Source organism: Octopus bimaculoides, chromosome 28 (assembly GCF_046866305.1).
Source record: "Octopus bimaculoides isolate indiv1 chromosome 28, ASM4686630v1, whole genome shotgun sequence".
NCBI classification, from domain to species: domain Eukaryota; kingdom Metazoa; phylum Mollusca; class Cephalopoda; order Octopoda; family Octopodidae; genus Octopus; species Octopus bimaculoides.
The window spans coordinates 11,786,232-11,809,682 of record NC_142955.1 but is presented as its reverse complement, the minus strand read 5'-3'; the positions used below and the strand labels follow the sequence as shown (position 1 = coordinate 11,809,682).

Below are 23,451 nucleotides of genomic sequence, written 5' to 3'. Positions count from 1 at the left end.
ACACACACTGATATGCATTACACGCATGTGTGTGTGTCTGTGTGTGTGTGTGTGTGTGTATACATACAAATGGAGACCTGACATATGATTATCCTATTATTAGACTTCCAAGCAATTCATTACAATATTAATTGCATTTAGCAAAGTTTTCTACACGATTCCATTTACAAAATAAGCTAACTCTTAATTACACTCCTACTTCGTATATAAAGAGGTGGAGTGTGTGAGGTTATATAATGGTGACATTTAAGAATTTATTGACAATATATAGATATTAAGTAAGGGAAAAAAGAATAAGAATTGTGTATGTGTGTGCGAATAGAGTAGATTTGTGTGTGTGTGATATATAAAACAAAGGCTCTATTACATACACATCATGTAATTTTGAACTCAAATGTATAAAAGCAAAAATTATGGGGGCCTACTTGACCTAAGAACATCAGATAATGGGGTCCTTGACAGTTTTGAATAATAAACAACTGACATGTTACCTAGGGACTCCATGTGCATTAAAATCAATGACCGAGTCAGTTGTTACCATATTTAAGACTTTGAGTATTACAAAACTGATTAGAAAAATTATGAAAACATAAATCTTAGTCAATTAATAATAATTAATTAGATAATTCCAATATGTCTGAAGGGTAAATCTTCTGAAGAGAAAAAAAGACAGGATGATCGTTGCTGAAATGTCTTTTACTTAATCAGGGCTGACCTAGGTCCAAACAATAATGTTGGATATATTTCAATAAAAATACTTGAAAGACATTTCAAATTTTACTTTGGTCCACTTCTATCAGTTCTTGGTTTAGTTTAAAAAGAGAAATCTGAGGACATTGCTCAATGCCAATAGTAATCAACTGGGTATTAATTAAAATTTAACTACATGTTATTAATTATGTGTTTTACTCTTTTACTTGTTTCAGTCTTTTGACTGTGGCCATGCTGGAGCACCACCTTTAGTCGAGCAAATCGACCCCAGGACTTATTCTTTGGAAGCCTCGTACTTATTCTATCGGTCTCTTTTTGCCGAACCGCTAAGTTACGGGGACGTAAACACACCAGCATCGGTTGTCAAGCGATGTTGGGGGGACAAACACAGACACACAAACACACATACATATATATATATATATATATATATATATATATATATATATATATACATATATACGACGGGCTTCTTTCAGTTTCCGTCTACCAAATCCACTCAGAAGGCTTTCGTCGGCCCGAGGCTATCGTAGAAAACACTTGCCCAAGGTGCCACGCTGTGGGACTGAACCCGGAACCATGTGGTTGGTAAGCAAGCTACTTACCACACAGCCACTCCTGCGCCTATTTGTTAAGATAATACTTGTGGTGCAGGGTTGTTTGTTTCTTTTCACAACTTGAGGGATTAGACAAAATTTTCAACAAGCTCTAAGCTTCCCCTCAGTGTCACTATTTCTTTCTCCATACTTTCCATAGATTTAGTTTCTAAAGAATAACTAAATTATGTATGACATTCACAGACTCTAAAACTGGAAACTACGATGACATTCAAAATATTACATTTGTAATTCACAGCAACTCACTCGTTTCTCTCTGCGGGTGACAGGTTAGCGAGATGGCTGTAAATGTCAAGCAATTCCATGGGGAAGAATGTATAACTGAATATAGATTAGTGTTTAATGGCTTTAGAGTAAAGGCTAGCAGGACACACAGACAAAAATCCAACAATATAATAACAATATAAAAATATAACAAAAGCTTTCCATTGCAGTCAGTCGGACGCTGACACTCGTTGATGCTGCATCGAAGAGGCCAGGGAATAGAAGAAAGAAGACTGCACCCAACACCAGAGCTGAAGACACCTCCGAAAGGGGGGGGGGGGGGCGCCACGTCAAAACGGTAGAGAAGTAGGGGCCGAAACTGGACGTGGTTCCTCCTGATGATGTCTTGAGCTAACTGGATCCTATAAAGGCACTGTTGTAGTAGCAGACCATGAAACATGGTTGAAATTCTTTCATGATTAAATTAATGAGTAAGGTTGATATTTATAATGAATTTACCATTTCTGATGGGTGTGCAGTGCACACCTAGCACACCTGGAATATAGACCTCGGCTAGAAATGAATCTTTCAAAAATGATGGTATTGGATTATTTTTGAAACATCTGTGTATATACATACATACATACATGCATGCATATATATGAGTGTGTGTGTGTGTATATACATATGTATTGTGTGTGTGTGTGTGTGTGTATATATATATATATATATATATATATATAAATATACACACACACACACACATATATACATACATACATACATATATATATACATGTGTATATATTCTTTTATTCTTTTATTTGTTTTAGTCATTTGATCGGAGCCATGCTGGAGCACCGCCTTTAGTCAAACAAATTGACCCCAGGGCTTATTCTTTGTAAGCCTAGTACTTATTCTATTGATCTTTTTTGCCGAACTGCTAAGTTACAGAGACGTAATCGCACCAACATTGGTTGTCAAGCGATGGTGGGGGGACAAACATATACATATATATATATACGACAGGCTTCTTTCAGTTTCTACCTACCAAATCCCCTTACAAGGATTTGGTCAGCCTGAGGTTATAGTAGAAGACATTTGCCCAAGGTGCCATGCAGTGGGACCAAACCTGGAACCATGTGGTTAGTAAGCAAGCTACTTACCACATGGCCACATGTGTATGTATGTATATATGTGTGTACATATATATATTTGAGTATGTTTGTATAAAAATGTATGTTTATATCCATATATGTTTGTATAAAAATGTATGTATACATCCATATACGTTTGTATAAGAATGTATGTATACACACACACACACACTCACACATATATATATTCATTAGAGGAGTGATGAAATAGTAATGGTGGCAATGCTGGAGATGACATAATCAAAGAAAGAAAGAAAGAATGTAGAAGTAAATGGGAGGAGGAAGAGGAGGAGAGAAATATATTGTTCGTACAGTGTGTGAATTGTCTATGTAGAATGTTTGACATAGACTCTACAACGTACACGCACGCACACACATATTCGTATGCACTACAACATATATACACATACATTTAAACAAAGCTACACATTGACACATGTGTAGGAGGTAATGCCCACTTCTTTCTGGTATGCTTTAAAGAACACCAGAACTATGGCATTCACTGTTTCAACGAAGAGAGTTTACATGATATTAACCTGAGAGAGAAAACTTCAGGCTGAAATTTGAACATTATTGTTAACTTGGGTAAATATTATTGTGATTATTATTTTAATTAACAATTTACTAACTCATTTGCATTGTTAAAGGTTTGTTAGAACTATTTCAAACATAAATATACCGTTATATTCCAAAGTAGTTTTATTTTCACACACCATTTTATAAACTAGACATTGTTTAAACATTTTACAGTGTCACATTACAAGTAAAACATTACATTTACAGAATATAATATGAAATATAGTTTGGTTATAACTATGTAAAGTGGAGGCGTGTGGCTTAGTGGTTAGGGTGTTGGCATCATGATCGTAAGATTGTGGTTTCGATTCCTGGACCGGGCGACACGTTGTGTTCTTGAGCAAAACACTTCATTTCACGTTGCTCCAGTCCACTCAGCTGGCAAAAATGAGTAATGCTGTGATGGACTGGCGTCCCATCCAGCGGGGGAACACATAAGTCATTGAAACCGGGAAACCAGGCCCATGAGCCTGGCTAGGCTTTAAAAGGGCGCACTTATTGTGGAGGCACGTGGCCTAGTGGTTAGGGTGTCAGCACTATGATCGTAAGATTGTGGTTTCGATTCCTGGACCGGGTGACACGTTGTGTTCTTGAGCAAAACACTTCATTTCACGTTGCTCCAGTCCACTCAGCTGGCAAAAATGAGTAACGCTGCGATGGACTGGCGTCCCATCCAGCGGGGGAACACATAAGTCAATGAAACCGGGAAACCGGGCCCATGAGCCTGGCTAGGCTTTAAAAGTGTGCATTTATTTATTTATTTATAAACTATGTAAAAACCATTCGATGGAAATGAAAGGAGTGAAAATATTCAATTAATTAAACAGTATTTTAGGTAGTTTACAATGATTTCTAATTCTGAAATGAAATTTCAAATTTGTAAATCAATTGAATCAATTGGTTGTTTTTGGCAAACTACCTTTTTTAGAAGTTTAATCAAGGGGAATTAGACCCTGTGTAAGAGCCTTTATTTTTCCAGAGTTTCAAGACTGGTAGGAAGAAGATATTCTCAAAAACAAGAGACCTAACATGAATGCATGCAATTGAGAAATCCTCTGTTAAAAGGAGGCTAAGGGACCTGCGGTTATGTGAAAATAGGAATTTCAACTCAGATCACAAAGAACCACATTAAATACTGCATGGCATCTCGCCCAAGTCTTATGATTCCATAAGACCATCATCTCAGACTGGTATTTTATTTATCAACCCTTGTAGGATAAAAAACAAATTAACCTCACTAAGATTTGAACCCTGAACATAGTGAGAATAACTACCACAAAATATTCTGTCTGACATTCTAACAACCCCACTAACTGATGTTTTCTTTCATTCAATCAATGAAATTTTTAAAACTGATTTTTATTTTCATATTAAACTTTGAATATAAATGTAAGTGTTCTAGTAAATTAATTTTTTATTTATATCTTGAAATAAACAAAAAGAATTGTTTAAATATTAAACAATTTGATAACAACATATATTTTTCTCTCCCCACATCTTTATCCTACATTATTTTCATGTGGAAGGCATGAAATGTTTTCTCACCACCTTCAATATTGTTTATCAGATGGATAGTTTCTGAGGCATATTTCATATTGTCTGGAATTATTATAAACTCTATTATGAAAAAATAACAATATCTCTAAAATGCTCAGTGAAAGAAAATCATAAAATGCAACTTCAAGCAAGATGTTCTTTGAGCCATCCATCACATTCCAGCATGAAAAGTGAGGTTAAAATGATGATTGTAGATACATATGTACATATAGATCTATAAATATACATATGCGCAAGCTTGTTAGGGCATATATTATACATAAGCGTTCATATATGTGCATGTGTACATACATATATACATTAAAGCTTAATATGATTATTGAGTTTTCGTATGATTTTTTTTTTTGTTTGTGTTTTTAATATAAACCAAGTAGAATGGCACAAGTGAAACATAAGCATAAGTTCCATTCTAATTTCACATTTCAATTATTTGCAATTATCTGGTTTTCTCTTCATAAAATTTGATATCAACAACAGCAATAACAACAACATAACTTTAATCCAATTGAAGAAAGTGAAATCAATGTATTTTTCAAAAACAATATGCTGTTTAGTCCGTGTTTATTCAGGGAGCTGACATTTTGAAGAGGGTCATTTTCCCTTTCATTTTCCCTGGGGTCAATAAAATAACACTCACTGAGGTGTGAGTTCGCGTCTCATTGCTAACCACCTACACTTTTTTTTCTGCAAAATGGGGGTAGTTTATCCTGTTCAGGCTATATTATTAGCATTATCCTGTGATTGAGAATTTAAAATCACTTCTTTAACTCGTTATTTTATAGACGAAGTAGGAGGTGGAGAATAATTATGATGATGATGATTTCTAATGAGTCACCAGAATATCATTAAACACCCTGCCAATATTTCTAAATCAACATCATTAAATACCCAATACTTCATAACAAACTACACCAGTTATATCCCCTTAACTAACATAAAACAAAATACACTTCACTTGCTAATCCCCCTTTTCTGTTTGTTTCTCATTGTAACCTAAAAACTGTCTCATCAGTGACCACCAACAGTCTACTGCATGCTGACAATACATGCCTAGCTTGTGAATAAAAGTGTAAGGGGGCCATGGCCGTTTGTGTGGTGATTGCGTTTTATTGGTTAATTTTTAAATCAACCAATGATGGACAGTTTGGCACAGAGCTGTCTTTGTGCATGCTTGTTCTGTTTGACCTGTTGAAGTGGAAGAGGAAGCTAATAGATGTACATCTGTGTGTGTGTGTGTCTGTGCTTCATGTGTGTGTGTATGTTTTCATGCTTGTTCTTGTGTGTGTGTGTATGCATGCGTGCAAGTGTGTTTTGTGTTCATGTATTTATGTATGTGGAGGAAGTTACTGGATGTACGTGTGTGTGTGTGTGTAGTTCATAAATTACACCAGTTATATCTCCTCTACTGACATAAAACAATACACTCTTCACCTGCCAAGAAATAGCACATGCACAGACACACACACATACACACACACTCACACATGAGAACAAGCACGCATACCCACTCACACACAAGAAGCATGCATACACACACACACAGACGTACATCCATTAGCTGCCACACCATTAGAAGAAATACAGTACATATATAAAATATTACAAGCATTGCCTTAAAATGTATAAAACCAGAATTGAGAAATATGCATGCTCAAAAGGGTAACAGAATGTCATAATAAACCTTAAAATGTATGGGACTAGCATTGTTGATCAAAAATACTGGAATCACTTTATGTTGTACATTCTGTGGAATCCTTTTATCACAAGAAATTTGTTTAGTTCATCGAAATTAAGTTTTATTAAAAGTTAAGTCAAATTATCGTATGCTCAATTTTAACAAAACAATTGTGTACAAATATTAATGTCACCTTTCGCAATAATTCAATCCATGAATAGTAATTTTTATAAATTTACACGTAATCAATCCAAAATAATTTAGTAACAATTTAATTCGCATAACAATTCCATTAATATATGCATCATAATGCGAATTATCTTTGCTTTCGTACTTTCGCTTTCGTACTTTCACTGTTATATAGATTTGACTTCATCATAAATCCAGTTTTTTTAATTATTATTATTACCATGGTAATTTGCATGCAGTGTGAAATATGTTTTTTTACATACTTTGATAGGAAGAGCATTATAATGAATTTACTTATTCGAAGTTAAAGATCATATTTTGTACATTTTCAGATTTATATATTAAGAACTCGGTTTAATAATTATTGTGACATTGGAATTCACACATAAGTCTCTTTTCGCTTTAAGATGCCACAGAATGTACAACATAGAGTGATTCCAATATTTTTGAGCTTTTTAAGGTTTATTATGACATTTTGTAACCCTTTTGAGCATGCACATTTTTCAGTCCTAGTATTAAATATAATTAGAATGACCAGCCTTTTATTAATTAGGTTTAACCAATCTTTATTATCCCAATCATGAACAAATATTAATGATCCTCTCAACATGCTGCATAACAGTGTGATTATATTAAACCCCATGGAGACACAATGGCCTAGTGGTTAGGGCAGTGGACTCGAGGTCATAGGATCACGTTGTGAGTGTTTATTGAGCGAAAAAACCTAAAGCTCCAAGAGGCTCCAGCAGGGGATGGTGGCGAACCCTGCTGTACTCTTTCACCACAATTTTCTCTCACTCTTTCTTCCTGTTTCTGTTGTACCTGTATTTCAAAGGGCCAGCCTTGTCACACTGTGTCACGCTGAATATCCCCGAGAACTACGTTAAGGGTAAGCATGTCTGTGGAGTGCTCAGCCACTTGCACATTAATTTCACGAGCAGGCTGTTCCGTTGATCGGATCAACTGGAACGTTAGTCATCGTAAGCGATGGAATGCCAACAACAATATATTAAACCCCATCTTTTGATAAGCTTTCCAAGTTAATAAATGGTGTGCTAATATTTTTACTCCGTGTAATTAATGAAACATATTAATACATCTTGCAATAGATTGTAATAAGATGTTTATTGCTAATTATTATTCCAGCGAAAAGTTGTTTAAATATTAATTAGACAAACCAATACTGTTACAGAAATACAGAAATGTTTTGTTTGTATGTTTAAAATAATGAAGTAACCACCATCTTGCTGAAACTTAGGTATTTTTCACAAAGCTAAATATTTTCTTTACATTTCATTATAGATTCACTATGGAAGACCAAATACGAAATACTTCAAGAACACATAAATTTCTGAAAAGAGATTCCTGTGACTCAACAACAAAAAGTGTTGATGGAATCTACAATCAAAAGTGTATATACTGGGGAGATGTTGGTTCAAGGCGAGAGATGTCACAGACACAACCTTCATCTCAGTCAATAACAAGACAAAAACAACGTAAAGAAGACCATAAAAAGAGGGAAATAACTGGAAGACGAGATGTATTCGATAAGCACATATATTATACAAGATGCAATGCATATGAAGACAAAATTAATATGTTGATAAACTTTCAGGAAAAAATATGTACTTTTTTAAAACACATAGGACTGGATAAAAAGGATTTCCTACAAGATTATACGCAGAGAATAGATATTTTGATGAAAGACATTAAGAAAAACAATTACAATCAAGAATTTATTATTTTTGGAAAACTAGAATTGTTCTTGAAACACTATTTAAAGACAAATGTTTTACAAGACAAACACAAGACCATTGAGGCACCAAAATTAACCCTAAAATTTCGACCTCTTTGTCCAGTTGTAATCAGAGAAGCAAAGATTGATGAATCTGAAGATACTGGCAACAACAAAATATCCAATATTGTTGCAATACAAGGTGGGGTAGTAACATATTCCCACCATTGTATGACAATATGTTGTGTGACAAGAGACGGTGACAGAAATGATGTCCATTGTCCATCTCCTGTCACAGATTTCACCAGAATTGCTCAAGACACTGTTCTGGCCACCCTCCCTTTTCAAAAACTGATTCTTATTATTAATTCCGTAAGCTTTAAAATCAAAACACTTCCATTTGGTTTCTATAAGGTTTCTTACCTAGAACATTCTATATTTATGGGTGTAGAAATGTTTGGTAAGACAATTTACCTTGTGAACTGGGTTGATATGAGAATTAAAAATAAATTCATTACAAAAGAAATACCTGCAGATATTGCTGTAGGTCTACAGAATAACCTGTTAATATCGTTTTCCAATATTAATAGAGTTATCTGTTACAATCTGGATGGCCAGCAATTATTTGAGGTCATCACTAATTCTCTGGATCTAGCAACTGACATCACTACATACAAAGATAATTTCTATGTCCTTCAGGGACATATTATTTATAAGATTTCAGCTACAGGTCGTGTGGCAAAGAGAGATGTTGGCAGGAAATACCGGCATATTTCTGTTGGAACAGACACTATTTTAGTAACAGATTATTTTGGTGTTGCTCACATCATTAGAACAGATAAAGATTTTTGGCCCAAGCTGTCTTACACTCAACAGCTACCTACCCCCAGTTTGAACGATCATATTTATATTGAAGATTGCTACAACATAACAAATATTCTACCTATGTCTACATTTTCTATATTAATAATTTACAATAATAAGAAAGCTATATTATTCGCTGATAATGAGGAAATAATTAACCAAAATAATTTAGTTTTCCTTGAGCTTCCTTCTATCTTTTGTAGATTCAACTCAAACAACTTTCTGGTGTTTTACCATGAAACGAAAGGACTTCAGTGTATCACCTGTCCTGAACTAAGAAAAGGCCCTTTAATAAAGGTCCAAACTGATTACATGGAAATATGTCATATTGTATCAAATAAGTGTTTAGCTGTGACCACCACTGAAAACAAAAACGAGGTCCATATCCTATTGATCAAAGAAGATAAAGTTGACATTATTGAAAGAATTTCTCTGGGACATTCTAATGTCACCATTGCTGCAACTCCAATTAATTTTGTAGTTGTCAATGGAAGGAAAAATAAACTGGTATTTTATTCCATATCCGGTGAAGAACTTTTTCAAAAATACCTTCCATTCTATGGCTACCCTCATCACATCTACTCTGATAATGTTTATTTTTATGTCCTCTTCAAGAGACACTCTATTCTGATATGTTATGATATATATGGAGAAATGAAATGGCAGTGGCAACTGCCTTTCCCTGTTCACCCTCACATTGCTGTTTTCCAAGGAACTGTTTATCTACCGGACACTCAACTCAACAGGGTCCTTCTTTACAAGTATCAGGACCGGTCGTCTGGCTGTTGTTTACACCTGAAAAATCCTTATATCAGAAATCTAAATCTACGACTCAAAGAAAAGGAGAATGACAAAAAACTTGTCATTGGCGAAATATGTAATCTGGCAAATGGACAGTTGGTGGTGTCCGACATCAACCATGATTGCTTGTTATACATTTCTAATGAAGGAGACATTGTGTCGAGATTATCTCTGCCATCTACAGCTACGGATATATGTCGATGGGATTTTAATCATATAGGTGTCACATTACCCCTACAGAAACAATTAAGGGTCGTTGGAAACCTATCAAAGACAGTGAGAAGTGTATCATTAAGGCAGCCTTATGTACGGGTGTGTAAGATGGGTGAAGGTGAAATTGTTTGTTATTGTGATAAACCATCACATTTAGATATTCTAGCCATTAAAAACTATAATCAAGTTGAAATAATTCATAGAATTAATATTCCTTTTGGAGTGAAATCATTATCAATAGAAAAGGAAACAGAAAAGCTATTAATTGTGACAAAGCAAAAAGCTTTTCGGTACAACACTCACATCAGTCGTGATGGTCATGTTTATGGTAGTCATGGTCGTCGTCATCGTCATGATCATCATCCTTGTAGTATTAAGATGGTCCCCAGTGTTTTAATGTCCCAAGTGAAACGTCCCCTCAATCTCTACGGTGGATCTATTGACCAAATGTTTGTATATCTTATAGAGAACAGCCGTATGTTTGCTATAAACGACCATAATTTGTTGGTTAACGATCTCGTTACAAATAATCAACTTAATTATTATATCGACCTGGTAGATGTATTTTCCAGAAACATTTCTGTCAGTGAAATGTTGTCTTCTTCTTTATATCTACAGGATCTGACAGTTTCTGATAAAGGTAGACACATTCATGTCCCTCGAGGTTTTGGAGACAAACGACCAGTGGGGATTGCTCCCTTGGTTGTTACTGAAAACAATCTGATTGCAGGATATGATAATGAGAATAAAAACATTAAGATACTAACATTTGATGGTCGGCTTCTTGATTCTATCAAATTGAATGTTGATTACGACATCAAAATGTATTGATGGCAGTCAAACACACTGGTTATTACGACTAAGGATTATGGTGAGAAATATGGACTGTTGACATTAAAAGTGGAATTTCCATTGTCGTTGGTAATTTACCAGACGAAAAATACATATAGTTATATCGCTTCTTTTTCAAACAATCAACTGCTGTTTTTTAAATGGGAAAGTGGTGGTGGATTTAGTTTATATGTCGTTGAAATTGATGAAATACATTTGACTGTGAATGAAATAAAACAAATAGACATACCTGAAACAGTAACAAGAGAGAGACTTAATATTAATCGCCCCATTGGTATTAAAGTTACTGCTGATGATGTCATCATTGTCAACAATTCTAGATTCATCGTTTTCCTCAGTAGTGATGGTCAATATTTACATTCAGTTAGACACTACATGATGAATTTTGGTCATTATGACAGGATGACAACTGATGACAGTTATTTGTACATTCAAGGTGAGTGGGATAGATATTCTAGTTACTATGAATATAGAAACATTGTGTGTTTGACACAGGCTGGGGAATACTATAAAATATTTTTAAGTCAAAGATTTTATAAAGATAAAGTAGATTTCTCCAGTATAAACTGTAAAGGACCAAGATTTGTTGGAAGCTGCAACTGGGAAAAGAATAAATTATATATTGAAGGTTTGTTTATGGTTAATCGAGAAAGTTTCCCTGTTTCTCGTTTGCAAACAGACAAATGTCTTGTTCAAGTAAAAGATATTGATATCTCTGACGAAGGAAAGACAGTTGTGTGTGAAAAAGCCAATAATGGAAATGTTAAAATATTTGATGAAGACGGGGAGCTGCTATGTCACAGAAATGTTGGAAGTGTAGTTGGTGGTGTGTGTTTTACACAAGAAACACACATAATGGTCACTCTTCCACAAAGACAAGAAATATTTCAACTGAAGAAACAAGATTTGGAGAAATATAAAGTGTGGCAAAGTCGAGTACCTTATGGTGTAATATGGAGAAAAGTGGGGGGTATTTACTGGTGTCAACATATTGAATTGATTGAATGTCATTGCATAAAGATTGATGGGGACCAACTGAACATTCTGGAATCTGTGTCGTTAGTAAAGCTTGATTTTACTCTTCATTTCCTTTCCAATAAATCCCAGATGAACAACGAAATATTCAGTAATGAGTTAACTAATAGACTGAAATACAGTGGAGAAGATGGAGATGGAGGAAGAAGAGGTGAATCAGGTGAAATAATTAGTAAAGGTAGATTAAAGGTGGGATGTGGTAGTTACATAGCAGAGAGTATGTCAGGAATTGATGAAATATCAGTGAGGAGACTTCCATATAGAACAGCAATGGTCCCTCTTTCCATTCCTGCAGTCGACGAACCTGTTAATTATAATTATGTTGACTATAACAGCAAACTAATTAAGTTAGATGACAATGTCTATGTGTTGATGTTTAGAGATACTATCACATTAATCAGAACAACCACAGGTGACATACTTCAACATAAACAATTACCACAGCAACAACCACTAGGTATATGTCAATGGACGGATCAACGTTTCATAGTCATCTTTGGTAAAGAAATGATGGTCTTCAACAGGGATCTCTGTCGTTTAAGAAGCATCAAAACTGAGAAATACTACAACACTGTTTATAAATACAATGACAATCAACTTGTGTGTGGTGGTCATTATATTAGGAACATAACTCAAAATGAGAGAGACAAGCACTGTTAAGTAAAATACTACAACAAAAACATTTACTACGCTTGCATCAACCCCGACGCCTACGACTCTTATTATGTAGATGTAGTTGATATCAATGATGGGACATGTAAATATGAAGTGTGTTATGGAGAAACGATGAAATATGGAAAATATGAGGGAGATGCGGTGGTGTTCGATGTAGCAGTGACAGCTTTTGGTGATGTTGTTGTTGTGAGAACGGAGACGAAAAAGGTGGAAGAGTTGAACTGTGAGTATGATTTCTGTCTTGTTGACTGGTACAGGGAAGAGTCATTGGTCAGGAGGATAGAGTTAGTACCAGGAGAAATTAATTTCAAACTTGATATTTACAGACCTTGTCTGACAGCAGTTGGTGAATATGTTTATATAACAGACTTAGAAAACAATATATACCAAATACCTGGACAAACTGAACACCAAACATTTGAAAATACTGCAGAATATTTACTCCTCAGGAGTTATGATAATGAAGTCTTCCAAGTTCTTGGTGTTGATAGTTCAGATAATTCTTTAATGGTTTTTGGAATTATTCCAGGACGTCAATCTTTTGCTTTCTTTCATTATGACAAATAAATATTTTCATAAATTTTAAACTTTTATATTATTAACATTGTTACTGGGTTCACCTGGGAATCGAACCCACATTGCTTACATTGCATTCTACACACCAACAATCATTGCAACATTCTTCAACACAGACACCATTTGTGTGTATATATATATTTGTATACAATGTTCAGTATATGTGTGTGCATAGTGGAGGCGCAATGGCCCAGTGGTTAGGGCAGCGGACTCGCGGTTTCGATTCCCAGACCTGGCGTTGTGTGTGTTTATTGAGCGAAAACACCTAAAGTTCCACGAGGCTCCGGCAGGGGGATGGTGTCGAACCCTACTGTACTCTTTCATTCATAGTTTACAGATAGTAGTAATCTACTAAAAGAACAAGTTGGAATTACCATGTTTTCAGTATTCAAGGAAAGGACCACGTGCGCATGCAAGAAATAACAGTAAACTATGAATGTCATTCTTAATTTTAATTTCAATTTTATTTTATTAATAGCCCTTTTCTCTTCTCACATATTTTATATTCATTTTTGATAAGGTTTTTCAGAAAAACCGAAACATGTAAATTAATTAAAACCCCCAAAAAATGTTTTAAAAAAGTGGCATTTTCATTATCTACTTACTTGTGTAGTAATTTTACAAATATATATATATACATGCATGCGATTATTACTGAGTCTTTTATTACCACATAATTCCACACACACACGCGCATATACTGAGGAACCGTTATGATCAGATATTTTCTTGAAAGGCTTAACTGCATGTAAACTAATTAAAATTTCTGCAACCAATGGGCACTGATTAAATACATAGACAGTATGTCAATTTTTTCTTATGTGTGTGTGTGTCTACATTTTTATGTGTATTTTTTTTGTATATGTATATCTATATGTACATATTTATCAATATATATGTATATTCTATGCTATCTTATTTTATTTTTGTCTTACTTTTATTGCATTTTACTTTTTATTTTATTTTATTCTACCTTATCCATTTTATTTTATTTTTTTATTATATTCAAATTAATCCGTTAACCCTCATGCACACACAAAAATAAAAATACAATAACTCCATATATTTAGTCTGCTGGTATGAACAGAGAGGTCAACATGTAACCTTTTAATGTATATCATTTTCCCTAATGATATTTTGCTAATATCTTATAAATGCAAATTTAAAATATAAATTTGTAACTTATTTAATGAGCACAAATGGAAACAGCTGTAGGAAGTAAGAAATATCAATTTATTAATAAATAATTACTAACTTTCAACTCTCCATTTTCTTTTCTTCTATTAATTGAATACAGATTATATATATTGTTTATTCTTCTATTCGTTTCAGTCATTTGACTGCAGCCATGCTGGAGCACCACCTTTAGTCGAGCAAACTGACCCCAGGACTTATTCCTTGTAAGCCTAGTACTTATTCTATCGGTCACTTTTGGCGAACTGCTAGGTTACAGGGACATAAACACACCAGCATTGGTTGTCAAGAGATGTGGGGGGAGGGGGCAAATACAGACACGTAAACTCACACACACATATATGACGGATTTCTTTCAGTTTCCGTCTACCAAATCTACTCACAAGGCTTTGGTCAGCCCGAGGCTATAGTAGAGGACACTTGCTCAAGGTGCCATGCAGTGGGACTGAACCCAGAGCCATGTGGTTGGTAACCAAGCCACTTACCACACATCCACCTCTCTCTCTCTCTATATATATATGTATAAAAAGGCTTCCTTAATTTTTTGAAAATGTCTGAAATTCAAAAACATGTAATCCTCATCTCAGAACATAAATATATCAAGAATATATCCTCGACATAGAGATCAGGCATTGCACTATTCATTATGATGATGATGGGTTGACACTACCTCAAGGATGAAAGAATTGCTTCTACTACAGAGATGAAAGTATTGGTTCTATTATGGAAAAAAAAAAAATTATTAGTTCTACTATGAAAAAGAAATTATTAGTGAATCTAATATAAAAAGCAATATTTTTTTATTTTCAAGAAAAAAAAATCAAATGAGCCTAACATAAACAAACCCTCAATATATAATTAATTTTAGTGTTGTATATGACGTGAACTTACCCCCTAGTATTATATATGTTATATATATTTTCTTACTATTCTCTACAATTTCTTATTATTGTGTTTTCTTATTCGGTATCTTTACTTATTGACCTCTCATCTCTTATAAGTTATTAATGTTCTTAAAGAGAAATATAAACTTTCTAGTTACTTTAAGTCTAGAAGAGTTGATTATAACATACCCATAATAAAGTACAAATATTTGTGTATATTTGCATGTGTGCACATAGTTAGATATGTGCATCTATCTGTGCACAACTCATTATTCTGATTCTTAGCTTATAACTAATATAAAGATAGCATGATTTAATGTCCCAGTATTCCATAAGTAAATACCCAGAGCAATCTTTATAGAAACCACCTTATAAGTAAATAATTAAATACATAAATGAATATTAAACTAATTCTATGTAATCTTCCCTTTCTAATGTTGAAAATTGTTATATACACAGTTTATCTATTTTGGTTATATCATTTTTAGTAATCTTAAATTTTATCTTCATACAACATAGCAATATTGTTTATATACCATCATACATTGTACCCCATGATAATTTCCTCTGTATTAACATCATAGGTTTTATTAGTATCTTGCCCCTTTAACTGGTAATTAACACCTTGATTTAGAGTCTTCTCCTACCCAGCCTCCTTTTTAGACAATTACTTATACATTTCCTAAAATCCTGACAATATTTATGACCATACCCAACTACAAACTGTCAACTCACTCTATCCATTCTAAACAGACAGTCCTCTAGCCTTAGATTTTGGTAGTTCATAAAAAAAACGATCAATCAATTAAAAATGAACCACAATCCTTTACAAGCTATGGCCCTAACAAACTGCATACAGCTCTTAGAAGTGTAGTAGATTCTGAGTGACATCAGGAGCAACATGGACTCTTTCCCTCTTCTTGCTCTATTAGAGAATTTGAGTAAAATTATATCAATGTGCTCAACTGATTAAAAATTCTATTTATTTATGCAGCTGAGGATAGCCTTGCACTTAAATTGATGTAATGATTGCATTGTTCAATTAAATGGAGCTGCTCGAAATGGTTCCACTGCATCACCTCTTGACATCCTGTTGCTTATTTTGATTATACATATATATATATAGATAAACATACACATATATACAGACATTACACATAGACATATATATATATATATATATATAAATACACATATATATAGATATGCATGCACACACACAGCCAATTACTCATTACTTCAAGTGACTGAGCTAATGAATCGGGTTTGTCAAACAGACCCACCACTATTATAAACATAAATTGACCAAAAAATCGAATTTTAGTAAACAGAAATTATACTCATGTACATGCATATCTCCATTCCTCTTCCCAAGGGTTGTAATTTGAAGGTGAATAAAGGTAATTTGTGAAATGTACAAAACTGTATTTTTAGGCACAAAAATTGGATACTTTTCGAAGGCATCTTGTATAACATGTTGAGCGTGAAAAAGAAGAGCACTTTGTTAGAAAATAAAATAAATCTAACACACAGAAATAAAGCACCATTTAAATGATGGTAAATAAATGTTTTTAAAACCATTTTCTATATTATTTTTACCTAAAATATTTCAAACCTTAGTTTGGCCCTTAAAGCACTTGTTATTTTAATATCTTTTCATATTCACCCTTAGGAGTGACACCTGTTCAAAATATGTCAAATCTTTTTGCTAATTAATGCAAATGATTGAGGAAGTGTTAAACAGGTTATACCAAAGAATTAATACTTTTTGGTACTGTGCAACTATGTTTCAGATATAAGTGCAGCAATTGTTTAAAAGATCAAGGACAGTAAAAATGCAAGTAGAATATACAAGGTATCTTCCATATACAGCAACATGCTTTCCTGAGTAAAAGGTACCTTGTCAAAAACTATAAGGAATTCAACATTATCATCATCATCATCGTTTAATGTCCGCTTTCCATGCTAGCATGGGTTGGACGATTTGACTGAGGACTGACTGGTGAACCAGATGGCTACAACAAGCTCCAATCTGATTTGGCAGAGTTTCTACAGCTGGATGCCCTTCCTAATGCCAACCACTCCGAGAGTGTAGTGGGTGCTTTTACGTGCCACCGGTATGAAGGCCAGTCAGGCGGTACTGGCAACGGCCACGCTCAAAATGGTGTATTTTATGTGCCACCCGCACAAGAGCCAGTCCAGGGGCACTGGCAACGATCTCGCTCGAAAATCCTTACACATGTCACGGGCACATGTGCCAGAAAGGCGACGCTGGTCACAGGTGCTATCCCGATTTCGTTTTTGCTTACTGAAATAAACTCTTTTTGCAAACAAAATTAAAATAAATGTTTTAAAAGCATTTTTATTATCATTTCAACCAAAAATATTTCAAAATTTGCTATTCTCATTTCAGCATCATGTTATCAGCTTTCATTTATAAATGAGAAGGTTCTTCTAATATTATGGTACATTTTAGTAGTGAACCATTCCTGATAAGCAGCGGAAGGTAGAGTTCTAGTATCCACCACATGTAATGTTGTTGTTGTTGGCACTCCATAACTTACAACGTCGAGGGTTCCAGTTGATCCGATTAACGGAACAGCCTGCTCGTGAAATTAACGTGCAAGTGGCTGAGCACTCCACAGACACATGTACCCTTAACGTAGTTCTCGGGGATATTCAGCGTGACACAGTGTGACAAGGCTGACCCTTTGAATTACAGGCAAAACAGAAACAGGAAGTAAGAGTGAGAGAAAGTTGTGGTGAAAGAGTACAGCAGGGTTCGCCACCATCCCCTGCCAGAGCCTCGTGGAGCATTAGGTGCTTTCGCTCAATAAACACAACGCCTGGTCTGGGAATCGAAACCGTGAGTCCGCTGCCCTTACCACTGGGCCATTGCGCCTCCACACCACATGTAACATAGAGAAACTAACACCTGCTTCAGTTTCGGTGAGGGATGACACTTTTAAAACTGAGACTAATGTATTTTATCAGGCGTGGCTATGTGGTCACATAGTTCATATCCAGATCACATAGTTTTGGATTCAGTCACACTATGTGGATATCTTTTACTATAGCCCAAGGATCATGTGAATGAATTAGGTTTACAGAAGCTGTGCGGAAGTCAGGAACATCTCTATATGCACATGTGTGTAGCCCCTCACTGCTTAACAACTGATGTTGGTTTGCTTGCATCCCTGTAACCTTGCCGCTCAGCAAAAGAACTGATAAATTAAGCACAAGACTACAGGTGTACACATGGCCACATGCTTTCCAATTCAGTCTCACTGCATGGCACCCTTGGGTAGGCGTCTTCTTCCATCGGACTTGCTTGACCAATGACTTGCGAGTGATACGTTTCTAAATTAATGTTTTCATCAGTGACATACTGCATTGCTAATCCACTCAACAAAATTTCCTGCGAAAAACATTGACATAGATGCAAAAAGTAACAATTAAAAAGTCACATTTCCTTCCTATTAAAAATAAATTAAAGGATTCAACAGGTGTATAAATAGTGTCATCATTACTGTATTAGTTATCTTCCACTCACTTTCTTTTACAATGCTAAACATGAAGGAACAATTTGGCTGACATCTCCCACTCTGGTGCAGGGAACTCTTTCACATATATCTTGTATTCTCTTAGTACTAATCCAATGTGATATTCAAAGGTATATTGTTATGACGAAAACTGCTGGAGAAAGATAAAAACAGTTTGAGTACAACCTAACTTTTGACATTGATTCAGTTACTTTTCAGTATGAATACATTTATGTGTAGTTAAGTTATTACTTTGAGAGAAAGATTTACCACAAATATTACAGTGATATGGCTTCTCTCCTGTATGAATACATTTGTGTCTTGGTAAAGCACTACTATCAGAGAATGATTTACCACAGATATCACAATGATATGGTTTCTCTCCTGTATGAATACGTTTATGTCTAGTTAAGGTATTTCTTTGAGAGAAAGATTTACCACAGAAATCACAGCTAAATGGTTTCTCACCTGTATGAATACGTTTGTGTTTAGTTAAGATACTTCCATGGCAGAATGATTTGCCACAGATATCACAATGATATGGTTTCTCTCCTGTGTGAATACGCTTATGTTCATTTAAGTAATGGTTACGTGAGAATAATTTGCCACAGATGTTGCAATGATATGGTTTCTCTCCTGTATGAATAAGTTTATGTACAGTTAAATGTTCATTTCGAGAGAATGTTTCACCACAGACATCACAGTGATATGGTTTCTCTCCTGTATGAATACGTTTATGTACAGTTAAATGTTCATTTTGAGAGAATGTTTTACCACAGACATCACAGTGATATGGTTTCTCTCCTGTATGAATACGTTTATGTACAGTTAAATGTTCATTTCGAGAGAATGTTTTACCACAGACATCACAGTGATATGGTTTCTCTCCTGTATGAATACGTTTATGTACAGTTAAATGTTCATTTCGAGAGAATGTTTTACCACAGACATCACAGTGATATGGTTTCTCTCCTGTATGAATACGTTTATGTACAGTTAAATGTTCATTTTGAGAGAATGTTTTACCACAGACATCACAGTGATATGGTTTCTCTCCTGCATGAATACGTTTATGTAAATTTAAGGAAGATGTGTAAGAGAAAGATTTACCACAGACATTACAGCAATACAACTTTTCTCCTGTATGAGTATGTTCATGACTAGTTGAGGCACTTCTTCGACAGAAAGATTTACCACAGATATTACAGTGATATGGCTTTTCTCCTGTATGAATATGTTTATGCCTGGTTAAGATATTTCTTTGTGAGAAAGACTCGCCACAGAAATCACAGCTAAATGGTTTCTCTCCTGTATGAATACGTTTGTGTTGGGTTAAAGTAGTTCCATGAGAGAAGGATTTACTACAGATATCACAATGATATGGTTTCTCTCCTGTGTGAATACGCTTATGTTCATTTAAGTGATGGTTTTGTGAGAATGATTTGCCACAGACAACACAGTGATATGGTTTCTCTCCTGTATGAATACGTTTATGTACAGTTAAGGAATATGTGTAAGAGAAAGATGTACCACAAATTTCACAGCGATATGGCTTTTCTTGTGTATGAATGAGTTTGTGTCTAGTTAAGTGATATCTTTGAGAGAAAGATTTACTGCAGAAATAACATTTAAATGGATTCTTATTTGTATGAATGAGTTTGTGTCTAGGTAAGTTATATCTCTGAGAGAAATATTTACCACAGACGTCACAATGATATGGCTTCTTACCCATATGTATAAATTTGTAGTCAGTTAAGTGATGGCTTCATGGGACTAATTTACCACAGATATCACAATAATATAATTTCTCTCCTGTATGAAAACGTTTATGTATAGTTGATACCTATGAGAGAAAGATGTACTGTAGATTCCAGAGTGGTATGGTTTTTCTCCTGTACAAACACATTTGTGTTCTGGTAAGTTACTACTTACAGAGATTGTTTTCCCATAGATGTCATAGTGATATGGTTTCTCACCTGAATGGATATGTTTGTGTGTAGTTAAGGAATATCAACATAGCTGCAGAAAATCCCCATTTATTTAGTATGCAAAATTATAAGAAATGTTGTTGGTTGTGGTCTCCGTCCAGAAGAAATATCTTACAGTAATTTTTCCAGAGACTTATATCAACAGGCTGATATTTGTTCTGTATAAACATTGTCCTTTTGTGTTTAGAAAATGATAAACACTGGTGGTGTATCTGAGGTGAACAATTCTTTGATATCATCAGATAATCTGAAATAATAGAGAAACAACAGGTTAAGACAGAGAGGATACATTAAACGCATACACATGCATGAATTAAATTTATATACACACACATTTTATATATACTGGAACTTCACTTTTTGTCTCCTTTTTACATTTGGTCTTTTATTGAAAAAATTTATATTGTATATTATATTATAGCTCTCTACCATTACGTGCCCCTGGACTGGCTTGTGCGGGTGGCACATAAAAGACACCATTTCGAGTGTGGCCGTTTTCGTGCGGGTGACACGTAGAAGCACCCACTACACTCTCTGAGTGGTTGGCGTTAGGAAGGGCATCCAGCTGTAGAAACTCTGCCAAATTAGATTGGAGCCTGGTGTTGCCATCCGGTTTCACCAGTCCTCAGTCAAATCGTCCAACCCATGCTAGCATGGAAAGCGGACGTTAAACGACGACGATATATATATATATATATATATATATATAAGGAACAAAATCCAAAATTACAGGTAAAAACTCAATTAAAATCAATTTATAAAAACTTAAAATTAATTTGTGCTTTAATTATTAATTTTTCTATATGTGATAGTGGATTTTCATCGATGAGTTCATGAAACTTGGTTCTTTTCCCTAAAACTATATATATATATAATCATCTTAAAGTTTACTTTTCAATGATTGCATGAGTTGGAGTAAATTTGTTGAGGCTCATTTTCTATGGCAGATGCCTTTCCTGCTGCCAACATGAACCTGTTCTCAAGCAAGGTAATATTTCTCCATGGTCAAAATGGTTTTCACAAAAGACTGGAAATGGATGGGGTTGCTTACATGATGGGCTCACTCATTTACAAATACCAAACAAGACATGAACTCGCAAAAGCGTACATACATCCATGAATATATACAACAAATTCCATCTACCAAATCCACCAACAACGTATTGATAGACCTAGGGTATAAACAAAAAATGTAATACTTGTCTGAGTGCACAAACTTTACTGTGAAATATGAATCAATACATTTTATGAAAATGTTCAAAATATACACATCAAATATTCCATAATTTGTGTGTCTGACTGTCATATATGATACACTAGAATCGATCAGACACTAAAACAATGATGATGATACAATCCCTGTTCTACTATGAACATAGTATTATTGGCAAAAAGTAAGCAAATAATTACGGCGATGTACTTGCATAGCAAGTGACCTGATCTGAGATCGTGTGCTGGAACGAAAACAATTGCAGCGTGGAAGGTGTTTATAAGCCATTTAAGAAACACACAAAAACCGTTAGATTAACTTCAACATTTAAATTTAATTTATCAAAATATTTTCGTTGCTTTGAGACCGCGACCTGTTCACTGACAAATTCTGTGCTGCATCGGAATTTTGTCAGTGAACAGGTCGCGGTCTCAAAGTGACGAAAATATTTTGACAAATTAAATTTAAATGTTGAAGTGAATCTGACGGCTTTTGTGTGTTATTTTAAATGGCTTATAAAGACCTTCCATGCTGCAATTGTCAAGCAAATAATGTAATACATATTTCTAAACAAACATTAAAAAGAAGGAGAGTCAATTCATTAAAATCATGTAAATGATAATGAAACATTTATTTTTAAGAAAACTAATAAATATTACGTGAAGTATATTTGCCACTTAAATGCAGCTAACCACTAAGGGTGAATGCTACTGTAGCTTGTAGCTCCAGGAGAACACCTTCTCTAGCTGGCTATTGACACACTTCCTGTGCCCTATCAGTATTTGCAAAGGGAAGTCATCCTTCCCATCGTCAACCTGACGTCATACACACACACCTTCGTCAACGCAGAAGGAACTTAAAAATCTAAAAAAATATAAGGAAAACAAATGAAAACTTACCAGAACATTTTGAAAACAAACCAAAGAATGTGAATGATGTGAAATATAAATATTGGGAAAATGATAGAGCTAACCATCAGAAAATACTTGAGATGAAAAAACCAAAAACATTTTAGGATAACCCAGTGTTTCTCGACCAGGGGCTATATGACCCTTCGGGGTAAATACAAGATTTTTTTGGTTAAAATTTGTGTAATAAATTGGTTATACCTATACAATGCACAAGATATTTGATTAATGTTTCCTTTCACTCTCAGTCACAAAAAGAAAAATCTATCTTATAGGTGTTAAATAATG

At 34.6% G+C, this 23,451-nt stretch overlaps 2 protein-coding genes across 2 annotated transcripts in view; one reads left to right on the top strand and one right to left on the bottom strand.

The window, feature by feature from the left end:
- The first annotated feature begins 3,074 nt into the window (after positions 1–3,074).
- On the top strand, positions 3,075–12,966 carry LOC149130573 (uncharacterized). Its single transcript, XM_089344034.1, is given in 2 exon segments — positions 3,075–3,274; positions 7,989–12,966. A coding segment is annotated over 1 exon segment (4,851 nt). The 5' UTR covers positions 3,075–3,274; positions 7,989–7,995; the 3' UTR covers positions 12,847–12,966.
- A 4,891-nt stretch (positions 12,967–17,857) lies between these two features.
- Positions 17,858–23,451, bottom strand: part of LOC106877951 (uncharacterized) — a 36,865-nt gene continuing 31,271 nt past the window's right edge. The window contains exon 4 of the mRNA XM_089344079.1: positions 17,858–20,652. Coding sequence (XP_089200205.1) covers positions 19,266–20,652 — 1,387 coding nt within the window. The 3' untranslated portion in view covers positions 17,858–19,265. The remainder of the gene's footprint in view (positions 20,653–23,451) is intronic.